The sequence below is a fragment of the Equus asinus genome, chromosome 12 (assembly GCF_041296235.1).
Source record: "Equus asinus isolate D_3611 breed Donkey chromosome 12, EquAss-T2T_v2, whole genome shotgun sequence".
Taxonomy (NCBI): Eukaryota; Metazoa; Chordata; class Mammalia; order Perissodactyla; family Equidae; genus Equus; species Equus asinus.
In genome coordinates, this window is record NC_091801.1 from 40,515,985 (window position 1) to 40,537,808 (window position 21,824).

At 35.9% G+C, this 21,824-nt stretch overlaps 1 protein-coding gene across 8 annotated transcripts in view; it reads left to right on the plus strand.

The window, feature by feature from the left end:
* The first annotated feature begins 2,763 nt into the window (after positions 1-2,763).
* Positions 2,764-21,824, plus strand: part of TMEM67 (transmembrane protein 67) — a 55,167-nt gene continuing 36,106 nt past the window's right edge. For 3 of the 8 annotated variants that reach the window (XM_014841650.3, XM_070481340.1, XM_014841649.3), the window contains exons 1-6: positions 2,764-3,027; positions 4,980-5,068; positions 6,969-7,062; positions 14,287-14,386; positions 16,749-16,818; positions 16,913-16,987. In XM_014841650.3, coding sequence (XP_014697136.3) covers positions 2,772-3,027; positions 4,980-5,068; positions 6,969-7,062; positions 14,287-14,386; positions 16,749-16,818; positions 16,913-16,987 — 684 coding nt within the window. In that variant the 5' untranslated portion in view covers positions 2,764-2,771. The other 5 variants (XM_014841647.3, XM_014841648.3, XM_070481341.1 and 2 more) reach the window with 4 other exon arrangements.

Below are 21,824 nucleotides of genomic sequence, written 5' to 3' on the forward strand. Positions count from 1 at the left end.
CCTCAGCCTCTTTGACTTTTTTGCAGCATTTATACTATTGGGGGCATAGCATTGTGGTTAAGCAGCCCCAAGAGTTAAAATGCCATAATTCAAAGTTTGTGTCTGTAAAGTATAAGCTGTGCATTTAGGTAAATTTTTAAAAATCTCTTTGTGCCTCCATTTAATCACACATAAAACTGAGATGATAACAATACTACAGGTTTCATAAGGTTGTTGAGTGGATGAATTTTGATAATGTAGGTAAAGGATGATGCAGTGCCCATCTCATTCTAGGTGTTCAATAAGCATTTGTTATCTTCTTTGAACCCATTCTCTTACTCTTTTTGGTACCCTTCTTCCTAAGCTGACATTAAACCATGTTCTCTGAGTCACATCCACTTCTATGTATAACTCTTCCACATTTTAGCTGGATGATTCTTGGCATGTCTTTAAGCTTGATATACGGGGATAACTGTACTACCTGTTTACAGGGTTGTTAAAAAGACTGAAATGCTGTATATAAGAAGTTTAGCACAATACATGGCGTAGAGAAAACATGAGCTTTCCTGATTAAAGAGACAGAGAAAACATCTCTGGTTCAGCTCCTTTCCTTCTTCCCATCCTAAATCTGAATTTTGATATTTGGTATAAGGCAGTCACACTGCAACTAAGAGGGAAAAGCCAAGAGGGCCGCAGAGATGACTATCTGACATCACTGAATGAACACCAGCAGCCACCTACCTCCAGACTTCTCAGATTTGTTTTTGTTTAAGCCATTGTGAACTGGCTTAAACTACCTGATCTTCCATTACTTGCAGCAAAAATATCCCTAAAGATACAGTCCCAATTTATGCTTAACAGTTTTAGCTAACATTCTTTCTCCCATCCTTGTAGGCAATTTATACAGACAAATCTATAGTATTTACAGTTATCTCAAACTTAACTGTGTCTATTTTGAATTGTTCTCCTACAAATAAGCTCTCTATTTAGCTCTTTGGGGCAGTTTTGTTAGGTGCAGTGCCCAAAGGTCTTAGATAACCATCGTTCAACTGTCTGTGGTATATTATGGCAATATCATCTTGCTAATTAAACACAATAGGCTTGTCCTACATGTAGAATATACCAAAAATTTTCTCTACCTATTCCACAAAGAAGCCTCTTAATAGAGTAAAAAGATAACAGGTTTTGGAGTTGGCCAGGTAGAGATAGATTCTAGTTTCACCACTTCCTAAAATGTAACTTTTCTGATCCTCAGGGTTTTTTTGATAAAAGGATACAAAAAAGGGATAGTATTCCCTCAAAGAGTTATTACAAAGAGTTCAGGTTAATGCTGTTAAGTGCCTAGCACAGTGCATAGTGTGGGACACAAAGAAGACCATTATGAATGGGAACTCTTTTATTGCTTTAATCATATAGTAGGCGATGAATAAATATTATTGCCCTAATCCCTTCTACTGAGCATATAACAGTATGTACTTCATTAAGGAAGACTAGAGTTAAAATCCACCTGTAGGAAGCTTCTGCAGATTAATCTCAACTATTCTGACCATACCCTTTCTGAGTCCCCATTAACATTTATATAGTCACACGTTTTTTTAAAAATTGTATTCAGGTAAGTGATTTCCACTTCAAATTAGACACTCCAACAACACAGTAATTACTCAAAAAACACTTTTTAGAATTCCTCTTTAAGGAAGAGTTTGCAGAACATACACCTCCTGTGTCATAGATATTAGTGACTGAGTGAATGTTGTTTTTTGGGGGAAGGTCACATGAGAAACACTAGGCCTAATGGTAGCTAATTGTTAAAGTTATGTAGCTTCCTTAGATGCATCTTCCACATGCATTGAGAATATTATGTGTGTGTGCGTTTTCCTTAATAGGGACAAATCATCATTTTTATTACAAAACTTGTTTTTTTGAGAAAGCCTAAAGTCATTTCAAGCTACTACTGATGAAAAAGGTGACAAAATTTTGTTGGGTGATTTTACTGGGAAAGGGGGGGAGGAGGACAAAATAGAATACTCAAACAAACAAAATACAACAAAAACAGAAGTGAGACTTAAATGTTAAGGAATAAATTTTTCTTTTGTGACCTATAAACTGGATCTGAAGGTAATTCTAAAATGTTTTGGGGCTAACAGCCTCCACGGGTGCCTACTTTGAAAGACAACATTTACGTATGTGTAAATTTGATCTAAAAAATGAGGTTCCTTCTTTACTAACAAGTGGGGTAAAGATTATTTCATTTTATATACATGATTTCCTATGTTCAAAACAAGGAAAGTAGAAGCACAAAGAAAGGTCTGGCAGGAAGATCTTTTTTTTGTGCTTGAGCCAATCTTCCAGCACTGCATACTTCAAATCGGTGTTTTCCCCACCTTTTTGACAAATATATTTTGACAAATACACTGTCGGAATGTCTCCCTTACCAAGACTTAATCTGGATAAATTCTGATGTAAATATCATTCAGCAGTTTAATGAAACAATACTTACTCTTAATTTTGTGATACAATCAGATACTTTCTTTGCTGTGGTATGCTGTTTCCTGACCTCCTAAATTGATTTCACGGCCCGCTAATGGGTCGCGTCCCAGAGTTTGAAACAAAGGTTTTAAATAGCCCATCGCGCCTGCAGGATCCAGGGTTAGCATGCCTCTAACCCACGCTTTTTCAGACAAGGCAGCTTCCTGCGGCTTTGGTAACCTAGCAACCAGGCGGCGCAGGCAGATGCTGCTGGAACCCCAGGCGGGGTTTGTCCAATCGGCTCTGGCGGCTCGCCGCAGAGGCTGATGGGGCTTACAGCCGCCGGCGTCTGCACCATGGTGACGGGCGGCAGCGGCGCTGGAGCGGACATGGCGGCTTGGTCGCCGTTACCCTCCGCGGCTGTGACTGCGTTCCTCTTGTTGGTCTTTCCTCGCGTCTCACAGGCCCAGACCTTCTCCTTACCTTTCCAGGAGCCGGAGACGTGCGGCCACAACCAGTACTTCGATATCTCCGCGCTGTCCTGTGTCTCGTGTGGAGCCAACCAGCGGCAGGACAACCGAGGTGAGGCGGGGCGGGGCGGGGCGGGGTGGGCCCGGCCACAGTCACTCTCCCGCCGCGGCGCGGCTCCCGGAGCCCGGCGTCGCGGAAACGCGTTTGCGGCTGCGGGAAGAATGTTTCAGGATAGTTAACCGCTTGCCCCTGAGAGAAGAATCTCCTTGGAACATTGCAGCTTGCACGCTAACGAGGTTGGGGACTCCCGAGTCCGCTACTCCGTGAGCCTTCGCCAGTAATTGATTTCTGGGCGCCAGTCTCCAACTCCTGTCCGAAGGGTCTTTAGGGAGGCACCTGGAAAGCCGCCCACTGACGATGGAGAAGAAATAGAGAAGTAATCTGAGGTGCAGAGGAGCAAGAGACAGGACAGATTGGGGAAGGAATGCAAATTAGTGTTTGTGAACTTTATAGGCCTTTTTCTTTTTTTTTCTTTTTTTGATGAGGAAGATTGGCCCTGAGCTAACATTTTGCCAGTCTTCCTCTTTTGCTTGAGGAAGATTATCGCTGAGCTAACATCTGTGCCAATCTTCCTCTATTTTGTATGTGTGATGCCGCCACAGCATGGCTTGATGAGAGGTGCGTAGGCCCACGCCTGGCATCGGAACCCGCGAACCCCGCCCCAAAGAGGAGCGTATGAACTTCACCGGCTGCCCTGAACAGCCCTTTATCTTGCTTTTCAAATTCCAGAGCTAAGAGCTGGAAGGGACCTTAACCATGATTAGGTCCAATCATCTAATTTTACAGATTGGGAAATGGGAGCCCAGATGAGATTATAATGTCTTCTGTGTCGCCCACATTGAGACTGGAAGACTCTGTAAGTGTCTCTTTGCTCTGAGTCTCCAACTATGTATTTCCACTATATAGTGTGTTCTTAATATTATGGATTTCCTTAGGACTTATCCATTTTATTGTTGAATATTACTAATTGCCCTTAAAATCTCTTTAGATTAAGCTTTAAGTTTTTTTTTCTTGTTACGTCCATCGTTTGATTGTAGTTCTCACTGCACAGCTCAGAATAAGACTTTTCCCATATTCTAAAGTCTAAGATATTTTTAATCTCAATTTAGTCACCCATAGTACTTACTTGCTGCCATCTTCAAATATGATATATCCTCATGTAATTCATGGTATAGGACAGGTCAGGCTCCTCAGCTGAGGAAATATGAATGAGAAAGCATTGCACAGACTCTCCAGTGTAAGGTGTTAGTTTCATCACTATGAACCCAGATGTCATATGCATTCTATCACATAGATTCCTATGGGTGCTATTCCACCTTATGTCTTCTTAGAGAATGACATCCGTACCTATCCAGCAAGTTCAATAGTTATTTTTTTTTATAATGTTTATTATCTGTCCAAACAAAGGAAAACAGTGCTTTTTATTTGAATCAAGGTGACTTTCCTGATAAGGTTTTGTTTGGACAAAGTAAATTTGAATTCATTGAGTATATGTGTATGTTTGGGTGAAATAGAAATGTAAAATTTCCCATAGCAATAAATCAATAGTTTGTTAGTTTAATAGTCCAATAATTTAATAGATTAGTTATGCTTGCACTTAAAATGATAGCAAACACAATACCTACTGTGTGGCAGACATACTCTAAGACCTGTACATACTAATATGTAACTAATACATATACATACTTAACTAATACATAGCATACGTAACTAATACTCATACTAACCCTGTGAGGTAGATACTGTTGTCCTCATTTTACCCAAGTGGAAGCCAGGGCACAGAGAAGTTCAGTAACTTGCTCAAGGTCACACAACTAAGTAGCAGAATCAAGATTAGAACCCTAGAAATATGTTTCTGCATTTGAAGCCAAGAGGTACTGGCTCTAGAGTCTTGCTCGTAACTAATATACTACTTTTCAAGATCTTAAGAATTATTAAAAGGTTCAGAATCTTGGAGTTTTATTTTTGTTTACCAAGGTCAAAGTTGACTCTTTTCTTTTTAGGAACTTCATGTGTGTGTCTACCAGGATTTCAGGTGATCTCTAATAATGGAGGACCTGATATTATTTGTAAAAAGTGCCCAGAAAACATGGTATGGAGTATTTATTTTTAAATAATTTTACTATTAAAAAGTAAATTAAATGTCTTTATTTTTTAAACTTTAACAATGCTGCACTCTCATATTTTCCCACAAACTTTACAATTATTAAGCTAACTTTGGTTTTACTTGAATAAATTTCGGTAGGTAAGTGAAATTTTATGCAAACTTTGAAAAAACAGAAATATATTGTTTTGGTTTTCAAAATCTGGAATCCAAAAAACCACAAAGCTGTGAAAATTTGTATGTCTTTATTTTTCTTCTTAGAGTAACTCAAATATAAAGAAAAATAGATAAATGATACATATATAGAGCAAATATGGGATGTGTGTATCCTTTGGTACAGAATGAATTTAGTATCCTAGACTTATTATGTCAATAGTTTTATATGATAATTCGTGTTCATAATGATATCTAAGGTGTGATAAGTCCATGAAATGTTGCATCACTAAATATGTTAAATAATATTTGTTGCTGTATTCTAGTCATTTTATTATATCATAATTTTTGAAAGTTAGTAAACTAATAGTTACTGTAAATGATGATTCTTAATTAACAGAAATACATTTTCCAATCATTTTGGGTAATTAGGAGTCTCTGTGTGCCAGTTCTGACTTTTATAGTAATGTTACTTCTCATTATCTGTATTAAAAAAAATTCAATCTGGGAAGTTAATATAAAATTACCGGTTGTCCTAATTTATGGCTAGTACTTATAGATGTGATGACCATTTTGATAATTATTTTATATTTTTAAAAATATTGACCCCAGCTGAATTACCAATGATAAAAATGTCACTAATATGAAATGGCGCCAAAGCAGGTTTATTTTTCAGTGACTTTACTAAGCTATCATAATTTTTTAATAGTCCTATATTAATGTAGTGCCAAATATAAGAGCATTTCTTGATATATCCAGTCTTTTCAACTAAAATTTAAAATAATTTGTGGCATTGTTTTGTTATTGTCATTGTTTTCTATCAATTTTGGTTACATCCATGTTTGTATTATAATTACTATATTTTTACCCCAGGTTTTTCCTAAACAATATAATGTAATAACCCAATTTTTAATGATGTCATATTTATTGAAAATCTTTATTAGTGCAAACTATTAATGGGTAGAAGGAAATGTCATAATTTAATTTTAACAACTTTATATTTACATATAATTTATATACCATAAAACTCACCCATTTTTAATCAGAACTTATTTATTTATTTATTTTTTGTGAGGAAGATTGGCCCTGAGCTAACATCTGTTGCCAATCTTCCTCTATTTGCTTGAGTAAGAGTGTCACTGGGCTAACATCTGTGCCAATCTTCCTCTATTTTTTATGTGGGACGCTGCCACAGCATGGCTTGGTGAGCAGTGTGTAGGTCTGTGCGCAGGATCCCAACCTGCAAACCCTGGGCCCTGAAGCAAAGTACATGAACTTAACCACTACGCCACCAGGCTGGCCCCATAACTTAATTTTTAAAAGCTAATGTATTTGAATTTTTAAAAATTAGAATAATTATTTTAGAACAAATAAGACTAAACTATTAATGGGCTATCTATTGATAAAACCTTGGTGAATTTTGTTGTGTTTTCTCTTTATAAGTGGAAAAGACTCAGTGATAATTTTAATTATAAAAGGAAGGACTCATTTGAACTGAAAATCATGAAAAAGAAAGAACTGTTACCCAGAGTTAATAGTCATCAATACATAGTAATAATGTATAGCTTAATTTTGGAATATAAGCACAAATTGGCTATCCAGGAGATTTTTATGTAGTTCATATGTTTATGATTTATTTGAATATTGACTGCTAATTATACACTATTGTGGCTTTTTGAACTTATATGATCAATTAAGCAGGAGAAAATAATTTTTTTTTTTTTTTTTAATTTAGAAAGGTGTTACTCGAGATGGCTGGAACTGCATTTCTTGCCCTAGTGGTTTAACTGCAGAAGGCAAATGCCACTGTCCCACTGGCCATATTTTAGGTAATAAATAGATTATGAAATAGTAGTGATGAATCTTCATCTGTGTTTGTTTTTGATAAAGACATTAATTGAAATAGCTTGGTGATTTCTTAATAGTATTTTTTATTATTGTTGTCTAAAATTTAATGATGTTTAAGACAACAGCAGACATTGGGAAGAGAATAAAAAGCCTTACTTGATTAAAAAAATAATTCTTGTGTTGGGAAAACTGGACAGCCACATGTAAAAGAATGAAGGTAGAATATTCTCTAATGCCATTCACAAAAATAAGCTCAAAATGGATCAAAGACTTAAACATAAGACCTGAAACCACAAGACTTCTAGAAGAAAATATAGGCAGTACATTCTTTGACATCAGTCTTAAAATGATCTTTTCAGACACTGTGTCTTCTCGGACAAGGAAAGCAATAGAAAGAATAAACAAATGGGACTTTGTCAGACTAAAGAGCTTCTACAAGGCAAGGGAAAATAGGATTGAAACGAAAAGACAACCCACCAACCTGGAAAAAATATTTGCAAATCATGTTACTGACAAAGGGTTAATCTGCATAATATATAAAGAAGTCACACAACTCAACAACAAAAAATCAAACAACCTGATCAAAAAGTGGGTAGGGGATATGAACAGACATTTCTTCAGGGAAGCTATATGATGCCCAATAGGCTCATGAATAGATGTTCATCATGACTGATCATCGGGGAAATGCAAACCAAAACTACACTAAGATATCACCTTACACCAGTTAGAATGACTAAACTAGCCAAGACAAAAAATAGCAAATGTTGGAGAGGTTTTGGAGAAAAATCATACACTGCTGGTGGGAAGTCAAACTGGTGCAGCCACTATGGAAAACAGTATGGAGATTCCTCAAAAACTTAAAAATAGAAATACCATATGACCCAGCCATCCCACTACTGGGTATCTATCCAAAGAACTTGAAATCAGCAGTTCAAAGAGACTTATACACCCCTATGTTCATTGCAGCATTGTTCACAATAGCCAAGATGTGGAAGCAACCTAAGTGCCCATTGACTGATGACTGGATAAAGAAGATATGGTATATATATCCAATGGAATACTACTCAGCCATAAAAAATGACAAAATCATCCCATTCACAACAACCTGGATGGACCTTGAGGGTATTATGTTAAGTGAAATAAGCCAGATAAAGAAAGACAAATTGTATGACTCCACTAATATGTGGAAGATAAACAAACACATGGACAAAGAGAACAGATTAGTGGTTGCCAGGGGGAGGGGGCGAGGTGGGGTTGAGCACAAAGAGTGAAGGGGTGCACCTATAAGATGACTGGCAACTAATAACATACAACTGAAATTTCACAAGGTTGTAAACTATCATAACCTCAATTTAAAAAAGTAAACAAAAAAAATTCTTAATGATATAGGATTAGCTGGATACTTCCTTAACATGATAAAATATATGTTTCAACTCAAAAACTGATATGATTCTTAATAGGGAAAAATTATGAGCATTTCTGTTAGTGTCAGGACCCAGATAAAAATGTAAACTGTGCTCTTAGCTAAGTGAAAGAAATAGATCATAGAGTATTTAAAAAGGAGAAGATAAACATCATTAATTTCCAATGATTTGATTATGTGTTTAGAAAACCCAAGGGAAACACTAAAAATTGTAAATGGTAAAGGTTCCTGGATACAAAATTAATTTCAAGAAATTCTATCTGAACAACAGTCCTTTAGAAAATATGAAGAAAAGATCTTATCTACAGTAACTACAGAAAAGAAAAAAACGCCTAAGCATAAACTTTAGGAGAAATGTATGAGATAAATTAATTGAAGAAAACTTAGAGTGTTACCAAGAGACACAAAGGTAGGCTTTAATAAATGAAGTTTGTCTTGAAAAATACAAGGAAATCCAGGAACATTCCGAAAAAGGAAAGAGGAAACAGCCCCATCAAATATTATGTACATTTTATAGCTACTGTAATAATGTATGGCTGGCATATGGGTAGCACATACTGATGGATGAAACTTAAAGTAGAAAAACCAAAGAGATTCACTCCATATGGGAATGTGGTATGTGATAAAAGTGACATTTCATATCAATGGAGAAAAGGCTAATTAGTAAATGGTGTTGGGGAAACTGGGAAAATACTAAGTTGAGTTTCCATCTTATTCCTTAAAGAAAACTAAATTTCAGGTCAAGAAAATATTTAAGTATTAAATATGAATCTATGAAAGTTCATAAAAAATAGGAAAACATTTTATAGTCTTGGTGTGGAATAAGTTTTCTAAGTATGTGAAAAAACCTGGAAGCTACAGAAGGAAAAGTTGGTAAATTTGGCTACATAAAAATAAAAAAATACCACCTGAAAAGAAAAACATAAGCAATACCAGAAAAAAACCCTACAAACTAGGGAAAATTTATAATACATATAATAGACAGAGGGCTAAGTTCTGCAATCTGCACTACATGTAAAGCTTCTACAATAACTTAGAACAAGATGAATAACCGATTTTTTTTTTTTGAGGAAGATTAGCCCTGAGCTAACATCTGCTGCCAATCCTCCTCTTTTTTGCTGAGGAAGACTGGCCCTGAGCTAACATCCATGCCCATCTTCCTCTACTTTCTATGTGAGATGCCTACCACAGCATGTCTTGCCAAGCGGTGCCATGTCCACACCCAGGATCCGAACTGGTGAACCCTGGGCTGCTGAGGCGGAACGTGCGCACTTAACAGCTGCACCACCGGGCCAGCCCCTGAACAACTGATTTTTAAAAATGGCCAAAAATCATGAATAATATTCACAGAGAAAAAAATAATTAAACATGAAAAAAATCTTCAACTTTACTTAGTAAGTATAATATTAAAATTTTAAAGTAAATTTTGTTTTTGACCTACCAGATTTTGTTATCAAACTTTTTGAACTTTAACAACGTGTTTCCAAGGGATACAGGAGACAGGGAAACAATCATTCATTTTATATTGGGGAACTAGAAATTGGTGCAACCTCTCTGGAGAGCAACTTGACAATATTTATTAAATGCAGGTTGTTGCCTGGTGGCCCTCATCTAGAAATTTCTTGTCCCAGTACAGGTAAATATTTGTCTGATAACACAGTTCTATAACTATTGCTGTGGAAAGAAATCCCAGGTATATTAAGTAAAAAAGCAAGGTATAGGAAGTTCATTCATCCACAAATACGTGTTGAGTACCTGCTGGTTGTCATAGGTACTGTTTTATGTATTTGGTATGCTACCATTTATGCTTTCTAAAAAAGATTACGTATGCATATGTGCTTATGCATAGCCTATATCTGGAAGAATTCACAAGAAACTGGTAACTGTTGCCTCCAATAGTTGCCTCCAATGGAAAACTGGGTGTCTGGGAGAAAGGGGTTGGGAAGAGACTTAATTTTCACTTTAAATTCTTCTGTGCCTTTTATTTTTAAACTTTATTTATGCATTACCTTTTCAAAAATTAATTTTTTTAAAGAAATAAAAATCCTTGCCATCAATTTATTTAGTTAGAAGGCAGGACATGCATATGGAAAAGTAGTTTGCAGAGCAAGATAGCAATAAAAGATTTTCACAAGGGGCACATATATTAAATCATCAAATGTGCACTATAGACAATAACTGCTGTATAAAGACGAACTCACTTCAACCAGGGTTGTTTGAGAAGGTTGCAGGAAAAGGCAGTATAATAGCTGAACCTTGAAGGATTAATAGAATTTCTAAAGGTAGCAAAAGAGAGGAGAACATTCCAGGCAGAAGGAACAGTGTGAGTAAGGGTATTATTACAAATGTAAGCATCCAGATGGAAAGTGTAGGGACTATGAGAATAACGTTTTGCCAGGAGCATTGGTCCAGACTGTGGAAGGCTTTGAATGGTAGGATGTTCTGTAGGCATAGGTGTTTCACTGAAAGTTTTGAACAGGAGAGTGATTAATCTGGCAGCCATCTGTTGTATTTGTTCATTCAACAAATGTTTATTGAATGCCTGCTATGTGCTAGGCATTGTCCAGGGGCATAAGGGATAACGCAGTTAACGGAATTTAGTAAGCAGGAATAAAGTCCCTGCCCTCATGACGTTTACGTTTAAGAAATGGAAGACTGGAAGTAGGGAGAACTGAAGAGACTGTTGCTGTTCTGTAGACATGAGGATATAAAGACCTGAACCGGAGTTGAGACAAATTATACACAAAGGAGTAGATGCTAGAAACATTAAAAGGGTGATAATAGACCTAGATGAGTGATGGAATATGGGGATGAGGAAAAGGGAAAAGTCACAAATATCTCCAGAATTTCTAAGTGGGAGTGAAGGCAATGATGGTCCATAGATTCAATGCTGTGGAGAAGTCAGTGTGGACTGAGTTACTGAGATGACTTTTGACAGTCAGAAATTACTGGTGTTAAAGTTGCAGTTTTAGTGAATTGTTGAGAATAAAGGCTGGATTCCAGGGGGTCTAAACAGTGGCTCTGACCCCAGGACCCCTTAAGGTTCAATCAGCTGTGCAAACAGTATTTCACTATTTTGGAGGCTACTTTTACGTACTTAAAATTCTCCGTGGTGTGAGCTCCTTAGAGCTGCCTTGAACTTGTGCTGTTAATTTCTTCGTGGGTTTGTAAGAGGGGTTGGGAAGGAGTGGAAGAGTGAACAGAAAGAGGGTACATTTCACTTCTTGCACAGCTTCTCTCAACTCATCCCATTTCTAGTAGAAGAAGAGAATGCCCTTATCAGGTAAATAATTATTGAAAAATTATTAACACAGTAAGTACACATCATTAAAAATATCAAATAATTCTTGAGGCTATAAAATGAGAAGTGAAAGTCTGCACTCCCCACCTATTTCATTTTCCAGAAGTTACCCTAAGGTAATTGTTACTTCTCTTTGCTTGCAAAGTTTTTTTTATATAAATGAAAATATTTTGGAGTGTTTATATGCAGTTTATTTTGGAGATAGTTCCAAAAGAGCACATAGAGACCTACTGCTTAAAAATACATGTATCTGCATTTTTCAACTTCAAAATTTTACTTTTTAAAATTAAAGTAATATGTGCATGTGGTTAGAAATTTAAATAGTATAGAAAAATACAAAATAAAAACCAAAGGTCCTTTTCCCTCTTACCCCCACTCCCATTCCCAGTCCTCAAATGTAACCACTGTTAAGTTTCTTTTATATTCTTCCAGGAATGCTGTATGCATTTATATGTCTTATCCTTAAAAATATTTATAGAAGTGTCGTCATATTTATTCATTTATTCATAAATATTTGTTGATAAAAATTAAATTTTAAAATAAATTTTTAAAACTTTGTTTAGCAGAAAGACAGTTAAGCTAAAGGGCAATAGCTAGCCCCAGTTCAACTCCAGTATGTTGTTGTCATGTAAGAACATGGGTCCCATGAAGCTAGATTTTTCTATTTTTAAGAAATGCCAGAAATATAAACTTTTATATGAAACCTCCCAATTTTAAACCATTCTAATTAAAAAAAAGTTTGAGCACCACCTGCTAGATGTTGGGATACAGCAATGAATCAAACTTACGTTCTTGTGGCAAAAAAAAAACATTCTTGTGGCAAGAGAAAAACAGTAAACAAGTGGCTGAGTACTTAGCGGGTGATAGTAAGTGCTGTGAAGACAAATAAGGCAGGGAAAGGGGGAGAGCAGGGTGTTATTTTACGTAGATGATCATGATCTCTGGAAAGGTGACATCTGAGCAAGGACTTGAAGGAAGTGAGGGACAGAGCCATGTAGATGCTTGGGGAACTCATTCTAACAGAAGGAATAGCAAGTGCAAAGGTCCTAAGATGGGGGGCGTGTTTGGCATGTTCAAAGATCAGCAAGTACACTAATGTGGCTGAAGCAAAGGAGGAGGAAAGCAGAAGCAAGTGGGTCTGAAAAGTTGGGAGTGATGGTGTGCAGATCATGTAAGGCCTTTTAAAAGGCTATGATGGTGACCTTGGAAATTACCCTGTGTGAAGAGGAAAGACCACCGTAAGATTTTCCTAGGAGTGAAATGATCACATTTAGTTTTTAAAAGGCTCACTCTAGCTTCTGCCTGGAGAGTAGAACCAGGGCTCCAGTTAGGAAGTTGTTGTGAAAGTTCAGATGCTAGATGGTGGCACTGTGCCCAGGGAGTAGTTGTGGAGGTAGAGATAATATATATTCTGGATATATTTTGAAGAGACAGCTGTCAGGATTTGCAGATTTATTTTTTAATTTTAATCTTATTTTTTTAATGTGGAGCATGAGAAGAAAAGAAGAGAGAGACTAAGTAGTGGGGCCTGAGTAAATAGTAAACTAAACTCCGTTTCAGTAAATGGCGTCCCCTGAAACAGAATGACTGCACAAGGAACAAGTTGTTCACCTTTTGTTAAAATTATTTTTACTACCTTGCAAAAACTTAAAACATTATGGATAACATGATTGGGACTAATGATCTTTGACCATTTTCCCCAATGCAGATTCTCTATTATTCCCTCAGCCCCAAAGTGATTGTTACTATTTGGGGGTGTGGGGGTGTGTGTGAGAGTGTGTCCTCCTAGAATCTTTTTCTTTTCCTGTTTTTAATGTACAGATAGACATTATGGTCACAGGAAATGTAAGTGGTATTTTTATGAATGTTTCACACCAAAAATATTGTTCTGTAGTATACTTTTTTCACTTAATATGACCTGTTAGATCTACCTCCTTCTTTTTAATCCATTCTATAGTTTCATAGTATGGATATAGCACCATTTCGTTGTTTTAAATATTTAGGTTGTTTTCTAACAAATAGTGCTTTGATGTATATCCTCATACACATGTGCAAGTGTTTCTGTAGGGTAGGTATCTAAAAATGAAATTGTAGTGTTGTATGGTATGTGAATTTAAAGTTTTAATAATAGATACTGCCAAAAGTCCTCTAAGTTGCAGAAACATATCAGCAGTCTAAGAAAATACTTGTTTCCCCATACCTAGTATAACAGGAATGTACAGGTGAGAGGTAAGAAAACTTTTAAGGAAAAAATATTAGTTTATTATTAATGATTTGGAAAATTAGTCTCAGTTTTTTTATGTGGGAATGGGGAAGTCTTCACTTTTCTATATTTTATTATGGAGGTGCTTGACATGCCTTTTACGCAAATAGGTGTTTTGAGAATTATTAGAATAATAATTACAAATGGATTTTACTAAGTATATAGGAGCTTATATGTTGACTGTGAGTTGCATCTTAATTTTGTTTCTAATTGTTTAGTGGAAAGAGATGTCAATGGAACGTTGTTGTCTCAAGCAACTTGTAAGCTCTGTGATGAAAATGAAAACTCTTTTACGGTAGCAAATGCTTTAGGAGACAGGTAAGCAGTGTGCTGGGTGCTAACCTTTTTAATATCATCTTATATTTATGTGGGATCTGTACCTTTGTAAAGTACTTTCCCATCATATCACTTGCTCCTCACAATAACCCAAGGAAGGATAGAAGTAGCATTAGCAGATAAAGAAGCTGAGGCCCAGAGAATGAGACAGAATAGGGTTCAAATCTTGACTCAGTCTCTTATTGTTTGACCTTAGATAGCTCAGTAAGTCAGTCTCCTTGTCTTTGGAGTGGGGATAGATCACCCATTTTATGGCTGTTATGACAGCTCAGAAATAAATATGTACAGTTCTTAGTATAGCACTACAGAGTAAGTGCTCAGCAAAAGGTACAGTAGTTCCCCCTTATCTGCAGTTTCACTTTCCTTGTTTCAGTTATCCTCAGTCACCTGTGATCTGAAAATATTAAATGGAAAATTCGAGAAATAAACAATTCAAAAGTTTTAAATTGCACACAGTTCTGAGTAGTGAAATCTCGTGCCTTTCTGTTTTGTTCTGCTCAGGACGTGAATCATTCCTTTGTCCAGTGTATCCACACTATATGTACTGCCTATCCATTAGTCACTTAGTATCCATCTCGGTTATCAGATCTACTGTCATGTCATCGCAGTGCTTGTGTTCAAGTAACCCTTATTATACTTGATAATAGCCCCAAGGTACGAGAGTAGTGGTGCTGGCAATTCAGATATGCCAACAACAAGTCGTAAAGTGCTTCCTTTAAGTGAAAAGGTGAAAGTTCTTGACTTAAGAAAGAAAAAGTTGTATGCTGAGGTTGCTAAGATCTATGGTAACTTGTATTACAGTATATTGTTATAATTGTTCTATTTTATTATTAGTTATTGTTGTTAATCTCTTACTATGCCTAATTTATAAATTAAACTTTATCATAGGTATGTGTATATAGGAAGAAGCATGTATATACAGTCATGCATCTCTTAAATGACGGGGATACATTCTGAGTAACGCATCATTGGGTGATTTCATGATTGTACAAACATCACAGAGAGTACTTACACAAACCTAGATGGTATAGCCTGCTACACACCTAGGCTATATGGCACTAATCTTATGGAATCACTGTCATATATGCAGTCTGTCATTGGCTGAAATGTCATCATGTGGCCCTTGACTGTATAGTGTTCAGGCATCCACCAGGGGTCTTAGAATGTATCCCTCATGGATAAGAGGGGGCTACTGTAGCTATTTTTATTTATTATATAATTTGTACATCATCTATAATGTGATATATAGTATATAACAGTAACTTCTGTTTGCAGCATACTTACTATGTGCCAGGTACTGTGCTTTATATATTATCATGTTATATAAAAAAGCATATTAATATAATGGTAATTATAATAACCCAGGTGCCCTGATTATAGCCCTATTTTCTGTCACTTCCTGTTGCTCTGTTATGCATGTGTATATGCACATCACACACATACACCCTTCCCTCTCTCTAACTCAAACACATTATCCCTATTTCAACTTATTCACTTTTTTTAGAGGCCTACCTGATGACTTCCCTCTAAGCACAGTTTTCTCTTTGATTACAAAGTTTAAGATAGAAAATACTTGAGTAGTTTCTTCTGGGGATACTTAGTGTTGGATCTTCTTTTCTTTTAGGCTGACCTGGCTTGTAGCATCCAAATACTGATTGCTGGGTTGATCCCCAAGTCTTCCCCTTCACTACCACCCAAGCCCAGTTTGAGTTCTGTGCCATGCTCCAGACCCTCCTCCTACCTGCCCCATCTTGCAAGTAATGAATATTCATATAAACCCATCAGTGTCCCCAGTAGGCCAGTGCCCTCCCTCTTATTATATCGTTCATTAATGAAAAATGTATTTTCATAAAATAAAGATGATGAATAGACTTTAAAGAGTATTGGTTGTAGATTTGATGAGGGCATAGATAAACATATCTTTTTAGCTTATATTACTTTTTTTCTTTGTAGCAGATAAAATAAGGAGAGTATATTTGATAAAACTACTTATAAAAATGGATTGGTTTCACTTATATGAGTTTGTTGGGCTCTTTTATCAATTGAGTGACTTAACCATCTTTGCTATTCAGTATTATTTATTTTATACATTCCAAGTGGTTTTGAAAGAATACTCTCCTATTGTTGGTTAATTTCATTATTTTTAAATTGCCTTGTAATCCAAAGAGTGGTATAGAACTATTCAAATTGGTGTTAATATTTTTAATTTGTTTACTTTATTACAAGTAATTGCTTAGCTGAATTAATGTATACTAATCCAGCATTTATGAAGACAAGTTCTCGATTAAACTAGGTTTAGTATAATTCACTAATGTTTTAAAAATTATTTTTGCTATATTAACAGGTGTGTTCGATGTGAACCAACGTTCATCAATACCAGCAGATCCTGTGCATGTTCAGAACCTAACATTTTAGTAAGGCTAATCAAACTGATAAAGTATATTTTAAAATTAAATTGCTTATACCTTTCCATAAACTAGGATTTTTTTTTCTTATTTATTTATGAAGACAGGGGGATTATGTTTCAGCAGTACAGGGAATTTTCCTCCACATATGATTTCAACTGCACGTTATGGAGAGCTTGTGAGTATCTTGGAATTTTTTTGTCCCATTGTTAAGGATCTTTCTGCATTTCTTCCTTTGGTAATTAATTTGGGACTAAAATGAGAACTGTTTATGTGTAAGTCACTTTAAAACAAATCATCAGTCTAAGAAACCTTACACTAATAACTCAGCATTATAATTATCAGTAATTTATAACAGTTACTCTCTTCTCTACATTAGCTCATTCCTTTTTCAGTGAATCTCAGAATGTTTAAGCTGCAAAATTCCTTTGTAGATCCTATAAAGAATGCAGTATAATAGAGTTCAGAGCACCAGAGACTCTAGATTTGAATCCTGGATTTATCAGTCATTAGTTTTGTATCTTTGGACTTAACATTTCTAAACCTCAGTTTTACTGTCTGTAAATTGGGTATAATCATAATACCTACCTCAAAGTGCCTGTACTTGGTTGTCATTGGAGAAATGAAGATTATTCATATCTGGCAGGTTCTTTATTTTATGGATGAGAGTGTGGTGGCATAGATTTACAGTTTTTGCAACAGATGTAAAATGGGAAGTAAGTGGATGAATTGGAACTGAAGAGGTCACAAATCCGAGAGAATAGGAGTTAGCTGACTACCTAGGAGTTAGTTAATGAGCATTGAAGATATCCAATATGCCAGCAATGCCAGCAGAGCTTGGGGTGAATAGGCTCAGATCTAGTTGCTAAAATCATCTTTGAATAATTGAGAGTGATTAGGAGAGCTGTGAGGATAGCCGTGATGAGAGTGAAATCTAGGATCTTGATAAACCAAGCAAAAATTCCTTGATCACTTGCCAGAAAGTCCCATGTCTGCTATAAAGTTACCATTTTCCCTTTGTAATTGAATAGTATCTTTGAAGAGAATTTCCAAGATTAGGCTTCCTCCTCTTCACTAAACCTTGACATAGTAGCTTTAGTCTCCCCTGATAATGCTGGGCTTTATCAACTGCTACTATGATGGTTGCCAGATGTTTCTATCTTTCCTCCCACATTTATTAACATTCTACTGTAAGGAAGAATTTTCCCTACTTCTCATTTTTATATTTATTTGTTTATTAATGACAGTATAGATTTGTGGGTTCCTATTCTATTCAATTGGTTCCTATTCAATATTTAATCCAATACATGTATTATTTGTTTTGATGCTCAAATTATCCTAGATTTGGCCTGTAAAAGCCCCTTGAAGTTGGCGCCTATGTCTTATTCATGTGTTCTCATCATCATTTGAACATTTCCTTACCTTCTGACACAACAAGATTTCCAGGCTCATCTTGTGCTTTTCCTGCCTCAGCCCTGGAATCAGCCACTTCTCTAAGAAGCTCTTAATGATAATATTTAGAAACCAAGATTACCACGGTTACTATGCCCTCTTAGCAGACATAGCTAGAAAATACGTACACATATCTGTACTGTTTCTGTATTTATCTTGTATATATATTAAAATAAATGAGTTCATACTGATACTTTCAATTTCAAAGCAATACTGCAGAGTTCTTTTTAGCCTTTCATTTTGAAAGTAGTGAGACTTGACAGTACTTTCTTCAGTAGTGAGAAATCTGGGTCTCATCCTGAATTTACTCATTTGCTTAATGTAACACAGCTCTCTTCCACACCACCTCCACATCCTCCCTCCCACACCACTATGTAGTAGATCAGATGTAGACCTCTCGCTGGGAAGTGCAGGTGGGCAGGGAAAGGCTGTTCCAGTCTTAAAGTTTATCTGATTCAGCTAATGTATTTCATTTAAACATGCCGGTCTTAAACACTGATGCTTTCCTAAGGACAAATTTGAAGTCCGTGACTTTAAGGCATTCTATAACTGGTGTTTATTCAGACTGGTTCTGTGTAGCCAGTGAGTGAAACGCGTCAACAAAATGTAGCTAAGATGGTATAACTGTCTTGGCCCTGTCCTCAGCAAGACAGGTGTAAGAACTCAGTTTTATCAGTGCATTTGCAGGTCAGTCAGGTTTTAAGGGACCAATTCAAAGTAATTAGATTCACAAGAGATTAGACTGATTGATAAACCAGAATGCATCTTTATTAGTTTATGTTGAGAATGTAATTGCCAGCTAGACTGAAATACTTGTATTGACTTAATAGCATACACTCTTCCTGATTGGAAAGTGTATGTAGAACATTACAGATCAAATGTTTTCTTGAGTAATACAGAATTGGAATGTAATTATTTTTGTATAATTTTACAAGAGAGGCATCCAGTCCTTTTCCAGGAATATAGCTGCCAATCAGTAAAGAATATCCATATATATGAGTCAATGGCTTCCCATTCCCTTTCTCCAAAGAGCTCACATCTTTGATTTTTGTTTTTTCCAAGTTTTATTTTGGAAAATTTCAAAATTGCAGAAAAGTTGGAAAAAATAAGACAGTGACTGTGCATATATCTTTTACCTGGGTTAGCCAACTATTAATTTTGCTGCATTTGCTCTATGTTTCTCTGTGTGTGTAAATGCGTGCATACACATGCACATATTTTTTTCTGAGCCACTTGAAAACAAATTGTCGACATAGGACGTTTTACTCATAAATACTTTATTATATAGCTCCTAAGAACAAGGGCATTTTCCTGGCATCACATCTAAGAAATGTAAAATTAATGTAATAGAATTACCTGATACACTGTTCATATCCACATTTCTCCACTTGTTCAATAATATCCTTTATTCCCCTCCAGTTTTTTGGGAGGGAGGTGGTTTCCAGAATCCAGTCAAAGATACCACATTACGATTAGCGGTTTTTGTCTCCTTTGATTTAGAACAGAGATACTTGCTCTATTTTGCTTTTGTGTTTTTTTGTTTTTGCTTTCTTTGTTTTATGGCATTGACTCTTGCAAAGTAAAGGCCAGTTTTCTTGTAGAGTGTCCCACAATCTGGATCTTTCTCATTGTTTTCTCATGATGAGACTCAGTGGAACATTTGTTTGCAAAAATATAGGTGTTCTGTACAGCCCATTGCATCATAATAAGGAACCCATAATGTCAGGCTGTCAAAGTATTGGTGATGCTAAATTTGATTGGTCACAGTGTTGTCTGCCACTTCTCTCCGTTGTGAAGGTACTGTGATTAATAAATTAATCTGAAATTTTGCTTTGACAGTATGTAAATATCCATTTTAGCAGCCATTGATGACTCTTGCCTAAATCAGTTGTTAAATTGGTTATTTCAAAATGTTTTCACAATTCTATTATTCTCTTTATATTTATTAGTTAGCAATCTTCTATAAAGATTTCCTTTATAGAAAATTTCTTCTCTCCCTGTGCTTTTTTTTTTTACTTCAAACTCATGGAGTCTTTGTTTATTCAGTGTATTATAATCTGTTACTGTTATTCTTCTTTTCAAAGCTCAAATTGTCCCAAATTTGGATTTCCCTTTGAAATAGCTCCTGTTATTTTGACACGTCTCCATCAGTTTTTAGGCACTACCTTGGTTTCTCTATACCATGTTCCAGGCTCAACCAATATAATTATAATTTTAAACAGTCACATAATACTCTAGTTTATGCATTGAAATTTATGTAATTGTACATCCATTGAATATTTAGTTTTTTTGCTGTTAAAGATGTTGCTGTCAAACATTTTATGAACATAGACATGCTTTTCCTTTTGGTGAGATTATTGCCTTAAGACAAATTTCCTAAGTCTTCCTAAATTCCTGGTTTAAGGTATGTAGGTAGTGTTTTATAAAGGATCATGCATCTTTAATACTATCACTGGCATGGTTTGTGGCTTTGTTTTATATGCATTTTCCAGCACAGTTGCTATTGCTTTCCCTTTTTACTAGTTTTTTTGGTATGTTGTTCAACCTTCTATGCATATATTTTTCTCTTACAAAATGAGAATTTTTACTTATTGAAGAGAATTTACTCTGGATGGTGCTTCTCAATGCCTCATTTTTTAGTAAGATGTGCAGGTAAGCTTTAAAACAGTGGTTCCTTAGCCTGAGGCTTATATCTGCAGCTTTCAGAGCTGTGCATGAGCTTGGTCTCATCCTGGAGATTCTAATTCATTTGCTTTGGATGAAGCTAGCCATTTTCTGTTTTTAGGAAATTCCACAGGTGTTTCTTTCTGATGCTCATCATTGTTTGAGAATCACCACTTAGGAGATTTTTTCTTTTTTTTTTTGTTTTTTTTTTTTTTAAGATTTTATTTTTTTCCTTTTTCTCCCCAAGGTCCCCTGGTACATAGTTGTATATTCTTTGTTGTGGGTCCTTTTAGTTGTGGCATGTGGGACGCTGCCTCAGCGTGGTTTGATGAGCAGTGCCATGTCCGCGCCCAGGATTCGAACCAACGAAACACTGGGCCGCCTGCAGTGGAGCGCGCGAACTTAACCACTCGGCCACGGGGCCAGCCCCACCACTTAGGAGATTTTAATGTTAGTTACTCTGTACAGTTGTCCCTCAGTATCCTCGGGTGATTAGTTCCAGGATGCCAAAATCCGAGGATGCTCAAGTCCCTTAGTTGGGCCTCTGTATCTGTGGTTCCACATCAGTGGACATGGAGTGCACAGAAGTGGAGGGGTGACTGTATATCACCAATCTCCTGCTTAGAAATCATTCACAAATATTTCTTTTTAATTACTTGCCAATTTAATACAATATAATAATCCTAAATCAACAAATGTTAACCGTTCAATACTGTCAGGATCTAGTTTTTCTTTTATTTTTTTGCCACTTTGATTTTTGTTTTTTGTATTAGTGAAATGGGAATAATGGTCTTTTTGGATTATAGACATACTTTGTTTCCTTATATCTTTTGTCTAAGTAATGTGATTTTGTAATGCAGTCATATTTCTAATCACTGACATTGTTTAGAATTCTTATA